The 9,993-nt window shown below is 46.0% G+C and overlaps 1 protein-coding gene across 1 annotated transcript; it reads right to left on the bottom strand.

Annotated features, from left to right (window-relative positions):
- Window positions 1–1,248: 1,248 nt before the first annotated feature.
- Window positions 1,249–6,424, bottom strand: LOC119164265 (uncharacterized). Its single transcript, XM_075871291.1, has 2 exons — window positions 6,068–6,424; window positions 1,249–3,683 (listed from the first exon to the last, which is right to left on the bottom strand). The coding sequence occupies exons 1-2, from the start codon at window positions 6,309–6,311 to the stop codon at window positions 2,395–2,397; spliced, it is 1,533 nt and encodes a 510-aa protein (XP_075727406.1). The 5' UTR covers window positions 6,312–6,424; the 3' UTR covers window positions 1,249–2,394.
- Between the last annotated feature and the right edge of the window lie 3,569 nt (window positions 6,425–9,993).

The following is a 9,993-nucleotide window of genomic DNA, read 5'->3' as shown; positions in this document are numbered from 1 at the left end:
TATAAAAAGTGACCACTAGCGTCACCCAACACTGAATGTGGTCAATCTTGACAATGTATTAGTAGGACGAGAAATATTCGCATGTAGAATTATTTTGCTTAAAAACAAACACGTTACACTTGAATTTGTATCTTATGCAATTGAGGCAGTCTTGTATTGCACCAGAGACCAATTTTTGCTTCTTTTTTTTCTCACGGTTTAAAATAGGCGCTCCGTGGCGCTGCCGGCGGCGTGTTCGCTTGCCTGCATGCCTGCCTGCAAAGGATGTAGAAATGCGACTACGGCATCCGCCGCCACTCATGAGAAGAACAAAAAATTGTGTGCGTGCCTAAAATGACCACTGAAGTAGTTGTTTTATCAATAACCAAACTCTATGAAGCCTGCAAAAACCGCACGTGGTTTCATCCCACCAATGGAAGGAGACATAATCCGGACAGAAAAACTCGGTTTTAAAAATTTCTACTCACTTTCCAGAGAAACCGCTACAGGGTTAGACACTTCACATGGTACGGTTTTTATTGGGACACATAACAGGAGAGCAGTGAAGGACGGTAGACAGTCCCTTTAAAGAATAAACCTGTGGATGAGTACAAAAAGGCCTAATCGGTCAAAGAATTCCATTCACTGATAGATCTTGGGAATAAGTGATACTTATAATAGCAGCCAGTGTAAACAGTAGGAGCAGGAATGAAAATTGAATGGCAATGCATAGAAGTTTCGATTGGAAGAATATCAAAACAGTCAGCCTATCTTATATGAGCACAGTAGTTAATAATCAGGTGAAAAAATTTATGTCTTTTGTGTTTAGTTCTAGCCTGAATCATGGGTAGCTGTTCTAGTGCACACAGTTGAGATGGTGGACCTGTTGCGGGCTTGCGTTGGCCATTGGTTGAGGTGTACGGTGCTTAGCAGGTTCCGGCGAGTGAGTGAGCTCTGGCGCGAGGCCTCGCAACCGTCGACTGGAGCGATGCACCGGAGTTGCTACCGGTGACAATGATTCTGGACTCGATGAACGGCTCCCAGCGGGTGTGTGGAGCATCAGACAGGGTTGCGGCCCAGAACCTCCACCAGTGTTGCGGTACAACGCGAATAAAACACAGGTACACCTTGAGGCAAGGAAAGCAGCGTGTTCTCAACAGCTGAGCCACAAGATCGTCTTCTTCGGTCTCGAGTGAAGCTAGAGGCCCACTACCTCGTGTCCACTAAATCCCCCATCATCGTTTTCGTCCGCATGTAGACACGCGTCAATATTTACGTCTTTTGTGTTTAGTTCTAGCCTGAATCATGGGTAGCTGTTCTAGTGCACACAGTTGAGATGGTGAATCCGTTTACCGATATTGAATAATTATAAATTGGTCAGTTAGATGCTGAATTTTTTCAATTTTCAAGATGTTCGTAACATAAAAAGGTTTATATTTATGTTTGTATGTTTATGCACATATGTACAATGCAAAATTTCCATCGGATATTCAGAAGACAACAAATGTAGAGAAAGTATGTGAAGAAAAATATCAGACAAAATATTGATGGCAAGTCTGAGCACACAGATGTGTAGATGCAGGGTTCATACTCAACAATAAAGAGGGTAAGTATTAGGTGCAAGAACTAACAATCACACACACAGTCACTGCAATTAGCACAATACCGGACAACACAATGCTGAGCCAACAGAGGCTATAGGCACTTTATGTTGGATCATCAGATCAAGCTGAATATGTTACTGGCAGTTCCGTATCATGGCCTCTTTCAAACGGGCCTGGTTTTGCCTGGCTGATATGAGCACCCAAGTGAGGAAGCCTGAAGTGAATAACGAGCTAGTGCCACAGCCTACACCACATCACTCCACATGCACAGTTTTTTTTTTCTTCATAGTGCTGTTCACACAAGTTCCTCGGCGTTCTTTTTCATCTTGCTCTGTCCTGTGGAAGTCTCGGCACAGTTTTTTTTTTCATATTCTGTACCTTTCATCTCCCTGTGCCATCTGGTCATGTGACAGGTATTAATTATGAATTTGCCTTTTAACACATGTCCATAAACTTCTCCTTGTATCGGAAATTGGCCTGACTAATAGCAGGCCATTGCACATTGGGGCTATTGAAGATGAATAGCTGGGGAAGATGAATCCTGGCTTTTGCATGTGAGCTCATCGCAAGAGCTTTGTTGGCATTATGCATGTGAAAAGGCGAGCAAAGGACCATCGATGCTAATAGCAAAATTTAACGATGCTTTCATTAGTTTGGCAAACTGCCATACGCAATTCAGAATTATGAAAACGGTCTACTTGTATACTGAAGCTGTCATCTTAATTAAATTTCTGCAAGGCAGGGCCAAACAGGACTTTCTTCAAGCAATTTTCTCAATGGCTTTTAAGTAATTCAATTAAAGTCCTCTATTTTATGGTATTAGACTTCTTAGCGCCCTCACTACTAGATCATTTTCAATACCTGCAGAAATACCCACGTACGAGTAGTGAGTGGAAAGCTGACTGATGTTCCAAAGGGAAAAATTCCACCTGTTCACGGCACTTGTTGGCTTGAACTCACAGCAGCGTCTGTAGTGGTTAACGAAGGCCACCGAACTGTCCAGAAGAACTTTATTGTATCCTGGACAGTGCTGTTTGACAGCATGAACACCAGCCTCACAGACAGACCTGGAGCGAGCGATGTGCTTTGTGAAGTCCGCCTGATGCATGTCGACATTGTGGTATGTAAACAGTCTCGTTTGAAGAGGCAGATGTTCTAGACTGGCATATTGCACGTTCAAAGGGTACTCGGAGCAGTAATATCTGCTCCTGACAACTAAGCTTCCGACAGTACCGTTGCCTTCACGTTCCACCTCCTGAACCATGGCAGGGAGGCTGGAGTGACGTAGTGGAACCATCAATTCGTCGATGTCTACGTGGATATAGTATTCTGCGCTGGACATGGACCGGAAGATGCAGTCGTACAGACCAGGCATCTGGCCCTCAGCGTGGACATCTGCAGCGTCGGCAATGAGCTTAAATGGGATGAGGGTCACGTCAGCTCCTTTGGCCTGTAGCCATGCCAGAAGGAGCTTTGCATCGGAGGACATCTGTAGGTCGTAAAAGTAGAACCTGGTCACACCCATAAGCCTGTAGTGCGCGATAAACTCGACTATCTTCCAAAGGCTAATGGAAGATCCGAAAGACGGCCTGATGCACACGGCACAACACTTCTCTTTTGGCCTCTCCGGTGGGCGGTGCAGCTTGAGCCACTGCAGGGAGTCCTCGGCAGAACCTTGGACCCCAACTGCGACTCTAATGTCTTCATCTGTGGGTATCGTGGCTTCCAACGGGGGGCAGAGAATCAAGGCATTCTTGAAGCTCGGATCAAGCCAGGTCCAGACTAGTCGGATACGCGCTTCACTTGTGATTGTTCCTTGCGATGTTTGAGCAAAGCACACCAGTGGCGGGTGTTGAATAACAGTGCTGTTTACTTTGGGCTCGTGGCTTCGGACGAGGCTGGTGATGTGAATCGCGTGCTCCGTGGTGTTGACGAGGAAGGCGGAGAAGACGTGGATGTTGTCCGTCACAGCATTCCACGACTCTCGCTCTGTCCTAGGGAGCCCTTGTGTCGACATTCGCAGCGCTTGCCCGAGCATTTCGTCCCAAAGACGAAAGTAGTGCTCCGACTGGACTTCGTTCTCACTCGGGCAGGTTGTCCCTGCGGGCAGTGTGAAACAAGTTACAACGTTCATTGCGCTAGGTAAGCTGTAAGCAACTGCATATGCTCGTGTAATGGCGCTAGTTTTACAATGGAGCTGTGTGAAAAATAGACAGTTATAGTATACCGGACTTACCGGGTGTGCCGTGATAGTGGGATCAAAGTGCGCACGCGCAGATACGTACGTTACTCACCACTTACCGTACGCGTGCTCTTTTTCGAATTTAATGTTATCGTGTTAGCGTAGGTTTACGTAGTGTACGTAAAACATGGCTGCTCTCGGACTCCCGCTTCGAAGTGATTATGGCATAGTTGTTGAAAGATTCAGTTTGTTCGCAGCAAACGACTGTTTAAAGTGGCTTCGCTTGCCTTCAGTTAGCCTCGACGACCGAGAATTACGGATAAGTTGGCGTAGCTTTCTAGATAGCTTCCAATTTCGAAGGTGTCTAGGTCTATTTACAAGATCGATGTAAACTAATCGGTAAATACATGTTTTCGCGTTTGTTGTGTGGTTCATAATTATTTACCTTTATTATTACTAAAATTGACATGTGTAACAATGCTTCGCGCGGTGGCACAGGCAAACATATAGTCATAGTCTTTTCCTTTTCACTGTTTTTTTACTTATTAACCATACGATAGGTGGTGCCACCATCTCAGCTGGGGAACGTAAACCACGTAAATGCTATCCCGCTAAACTTTAAGACGCTGTACGCAACGAACGTTTGCTGCACGGTAACGCCATTTACTTAAGCTCTGCTATCACGCTAACGGAAAACTATAACCGGGCGTACCGTGATAGGAGGACCGAAGGGCGCATGCGCAGATATGTATGTTGCCCGTACCGCTTACCGTACGCACGCTATTTTTCATATTTAACGTTACTGTGTTAGCTTAGTTGTACGTAAACATGGCGGTGCTCTCGGACGCCCGCTTCGAATTGATTATGGCATAGTTGTTGAAAGATCTTTTTTGTTCGCAGCAAATTAGGTTGGCTTCAATCGCCTTCAGTTAGCTTTCATGGCCGAGTATTACAGATAATCTGGCGTAATTTTTGCGATAGCTTCCAATTTTGAACTTCCCTAGGCCTAACTAAAAAATGGATGTAAGCAAATCGGCAACCTGAATGTTTTCGTGTTCGGTGCGTGGTTCATATTTATTTACTTTTATTATTACTAAAATTGACTTCTAACAATGCTTCGCGTGGTCGCACAGGCAAACATAGTCATACTCTTTTCCTTTTCACTGTTTTCTTTAACTCATTAACCATCCGATAGGTGGCGCCACCATCCCAGCCAGGGCACGTAAACCACGTTAACTCTATACCGCTAAACTTTAAGATGCTGTTCGCAACGAACGTATGTTGCACGGTAACGACATTTTCCCAACATCTGCTATCACGCTAACTGTAAACCATAACTGTCTATTGGTTAAGGGCACGCTTGCCTGTTGGCCCGACACCCCCAGAGAACTTGGTTGGTCTCGCCGCCACTACCGCGTGTGACGAAAGGAATGGCACATCAGCAAAAGCTCCGGTTATTTTTTTTACGCTTATTGAAACTTGTTGGCAGGAGCGGAAAACGACGGAAGAGGAAATTACAGTTAAGAAACGGTAGTATATTGACTAACAGCTTTATTTTTGAAATGGCATACGGGAAGTGAGCTCAGTTCGCCAGACAGCGCCAGTGACGGTCAACGTACATCCAGGCACCGTAACGTGGCATGTTCAGTGATCCGGCATATGCCAATCAGACGGCATCTGAGTAGATTAGAAAAAAAAAAGTTACAAAAAAATAAAATGTGCGACCTTGGTTGTCATCTTACGATGGCGACTATGTATACGGACATGGTTACTTATAGCGTTCTTCAAGGCACCCTATGATGACCTTTTGCAGATACGTCCCGTGGATACATCTTGCTTAATGCACGTATGAAGTTCGACCGATGTAAGCCGGCGTTTTATAAGTGACGTATTTGACAGAAACGCGCGTGAAATTGCACAAACGTATACGATGAGCTGGAAGGTGCTTTTGCGCAAGCGCACCGTGACTTCGTTTAATTGACAAATACCTGCATTATCTGAATAGTTTGAGACACCTTACTTGCGATTGCAGGAGCTGGTCGATGCGCCATTCGCTTGGAATTGCAGTCAACAAATTTTGACCACATGCACATCGCCCGTGTGAGATAAGCGTTTTTTTTTTCAAGTCCAAGTTCAGTATGCACCCCCGTGTTGTCCTTTCTTATACCGTCGTTTAGCGCTCCTCAAAGCTATGAAGTTATATTTTACGTCGCAGTCGACGTCGAGAACTCTGGCACGGAGAAGAAATCGAAGTATACCCAAAGGTGATCAATTACACGGCTGCCAAAAACTTTCCACGTACAATTCAGGTCCCGAAGAGTGTCGATGACAGGGGAAGCTTTCGTAGCACGGAGTGGTTCGGGCAGCCAGGCCACGCTCGAGTCCGTGATCCAGGCCACGCTGTTGTATCCGCGTCTTAGTAACAGCAGGACAGTGACACAGCCGAGGAACAGCACAGCAAGGGCCAGCAACCTGGATGACCTTATACTCACCGCCATTGGCAAACGTCGTACTGCGTAGTGGAGGAACAGACGTTCCCTGAACATCGCACGCCACCGCGAGGGATCGGCTGTCACAAGCGCCAGCTGGAATACGGTGAGTAAAGGCAGGCGCTTACTATTTTAGCCCGATGTTACTGTAACAGCGGTTACAACCCGAGAATAGGTACAAGCACCCTGCATGGGTGTCGGCTGGATTGTGTCTTGGCAAATGCAAACTCGTGTTGTATCGTGGGGGTGCGGGGTGCGTTGGGGAGGCATAGATGTGGGCAAATACTGGTGCGCAAGTGGGGGGGGGGGGGGACATGGCTCTGTTACCAGAACAACGGCGTGCTTGCCATTAATCTGTGGAACGGTATCTTGCTTGGGGACTTCCTTTGTTGTCATAGGCACTTCATCGCTTCTGATGTGAGTACATACTACGCATATACTACGTACATACTACGCAAGTTCGTCGTCCCTGCTTAAGTTATTACTTTCCCTGAGCAGTGAAGTCGTAGTCTGTGTCACAACTTGGCAGGACTTGAGTGAGTTCGCAGGGCTCATTCATTTGTAATGAATGCTTAAAGGGGCCCTCCAACACCAATGAAGCACCTATTTTTTTATTTGTGGTTTGCGTAGACCAATAGGTGGAGATAATTTTAACATAGGTCTAAGCGCCGGTATCAAATGACTAAGTATTTTAATCACGCGCAGCCTGAGTCGGCATCAGCACGTGGTGGCTCTCGCCAGAATTTTCCTGGTGGCTATGAAGCCAGAATTTTGCCGCCATGCGAATGAATAAATGTAATGTTAGAAGTGATCGTGATGTAGGATAAAAACTGAACGTACTATAATCTGTTTCATTTTTTCTTCTGGTGCTTTCTCATTGAACCCTGAACAGACGCGGCCACAACAAGAAAGATCACTGCGACTACAAAGCGAGTATAGAGGCAATAACTGCCATTTCGCCACTGCATTTCTGGCTTGCACGGGTCGGCTGTCTATACAAAATACCTCTCTTTCTTCCATCTTGCATTTGGGAGTTTGCGAGTTATCTCTTTCCAAACGTGCGTTGTCGAAGGGGTGCAGTGCACCATGTTAGTGTGGCTAGACCCATGTTAGGGTGGCTAGAATGGGGAGGTGTGATGAGCGGGGCGCCTTTCGCTTGGCGGAGAGGGTCCTTCGGCGCGCCGATGCCGCTAGGGGCGCTGATGGCAGCGGCGCGGGTAGTGAGCGGCGCACTTCGCTGGGTTTGCTTCAGTCGCGCCATAATTTTTTTCGTTAGCAGTCGCACTGTCTTACAAGTATGTCGTCGATCGGTGATTGCGTTGAGTCTCTCTGAAATGTCCGAAGATGTCAACGACAAAAAAGAAGACGCAACGTTGGTGCTTTGTGCCTGGCTGCAACACTGGATATTATAATTCTTCAGGAGAGAAAGTTTCCCTTTTCCGAGCTCCCACGTGTAGTGTGCTGTTCGACAAATGGATTCGTGCTATTCCAAGAGCGGACAAACAGCTTGACGAGAACTCCGCAGTGTGCGAGAAGCACTTCGACCCAAGGTATGTACAAAAAATAGAAGGCACGGTGTTCGCACACCCGAGCAAGAGACCAATTTTGCTTACTTGCGTTCCACGTGTCACATGCTGCATTGCAACATAACCAATTGGCTGTCCTTTTCTCTTTTCTTTTTCACAGATTTGTCGTGCGTACGTTCAAACATAGGATTAATGGTGAAGATGTATACATGCCGCGCGCTGTGCCGACCTTAACAAATGACGCCGTGCCGACGATTTTTCCTAATTTGCCTAAATACTTGACGAAAGCTCTGCCCAAGGAGAGAAAGAGACGGAAAAGCGTGGCTGAAAGTGCTGTTTCGAGTAAAAGAATTAGTGTGAACCACGACAATGTCGAAGAAGGCTCAGCGATTGACCATGACGTGATCGTTTCAGAACAGAACGTCATGTTGACCGAACAGCTGCATTCCTTAAGTGCTATGCTTCACCGTCCTAGCGAGTTGTGGTCGATGCAGAAGTTCGAGCAAACGAATGCATTATGCTACCAGACCGCTAAATTGGACAGAGATTTAACACCTCCTGTTATTCACAACAAGATAGTGTTGTTTGAAGCTGAGGAAGGAGCAGCTGCTCAGTGCAGCATCTTTCTGAACGGGTTCCTATTCAAAAAAAGTGGCTGTCAGACAGTGAGCCAAGCACAGGATCTTCTCAAGTATGCAGACACATTGACACCCTGCGTAGGAATTGGGACAATGGAAGAGTTCCAACCACTGAATTTGGAAAGCAAGGCGAAGCTATCTCAAAATCGTGTCTTCTCCCTTTCTTGCGATGGTTCCTCATCGATTTCGCTACAAGGTATTATGAGATATCGCAGTTGCGCAAACCCTGCCTAAAATATTTTATTTGAGCCTGTAGATACCTGTCCCTGCTTTGGTTAGACTTATCCACCGATTATGGTACACTTTACAGATGGCTCATCTGGACGTTGTACTGCCTGCAGAAAATGCAGAAACCTTCTGAAGGCTCGTCTGCTCCGTCTAAAAAAAAAAAAGACTAAGCGGCCACTTGCAAGAACAGCTGCACAACGACTGAAATGGGCTGTTCGTACGTTGAAGAAAAAGAAAATGAAGCTGCTTACCTTGCAGGATGCCCTGAAGAAGATGCGAGAAAAGACTTCACAAATCATTGCATCTGTGTTAGAGGAAAAGGTACACTGTCCCATTAAGTTGTTATAGATTCATTACTAATAGCTTCTTAATTATTTCAGCTGAAACTTCTTCCAAAAAAGCAACGGGCTGCGGTGCAGGCTTGTTTTGACGCTGCCAAACGAAGGTCCTTGCGCGGATATAACTACAATAAAGAATGGCTCCTTGAGTGCATCATCCTCAGAATGAAAAGTGCACGACTGTATGAGCATCTTAGAGCACACAGAATTCTTGTCCTGCCAAGCCGTGCTTGCCTTCAAAAATACATCAAGGTATGTGATTGCATATGGTGTGCAGTATAGAGATGGTTCCTAATGTTTTTATCTACAGGGATTCGCTGCTGCTTATGGGTTTAATACCAAACTCCTGAGCTGTCTGAAGAAAAAAGTTAAAGACATGGATGAAATGGAGAGGCATGGGGGCATAGTAGTGGATGAAATGAAACTCTCTGCTCATCTGGACTTGCAGTCGTCCAGCAATATTGAAGGCTTTGTCGACCTCGGCAAGTTTACCGATGCCAATGAAAGACACCGCAAAGCTGACCATGGGCTTGTCATAATGTTCCAACCATTTGTGGGGAAATGGACACAAATCATTGGTAATATATTTTTTGCACTGTTAAGGCACATATGCCGAAGCGTTTTGTAATGCTCTATTTCTCTTCAGGTGTGTTTTCATCCAGCGGGAACGTAAAAGCCAGGCTGTTGACAAAACTTTTGGTAGAAGCTACAATTTTGTGTGAGCAAGCCGGCCTCTACGTGGATTACATTTGCTGTGATGGTGCGCCCTGGAACAGATCTATGTGGAACATCCTGGGGATACGCGCCACCCTCAATGACATTCAGTGCAGAGTTGTTCATCCGTGCAACAAACACCGATTTTTGTACTTTATATCGGACTTCCCTCACCTCATGAAGTGCGTGAGAAACACAATGATGAAGCAGGGCTTCAACACCCACAACGGAAGGGCAAGTTGGCTCTAATATTTCTGTGGAATTTTTATGCATAATGCGTACTTCTCAATGCTAA

This window comes from Rhipicephalus microplus, chromosome 8, assembly GCF_043290135.1.
Source record: "Rhipicephalus microplus isolate Deutch F79 chromosome 8, USDA_Rmic, whole genome shotgun sequence".
Lineage (NCBI taxonomy): Eukaryota > Metazoa > Arthropoda > Arachnida > Ixodida > Ixodidae > Rhipicephalus > Rhipicephalus microplus.
This window is presented reverse-complemented; position numbering and strand designations above follow the sequence as displayed.

Bases quoted from the DNA above. Each gene is read 5' to 3' on its own strand.
- LOC119164265 (XM_075871291.1), bottom strand. From the start codon at position 6,311: ATGTTCAGGGAACGTCTGTTCCTCCACTACGCAGTACGACGTTTGCCA. The intron at 3,684-6,067 runs GTACGTGGAAAG...CACTGCCCGCAG, and splicing joins CACTCTTCGGGACCTGAATT to GGACAACCTGCCCGAGTGAG.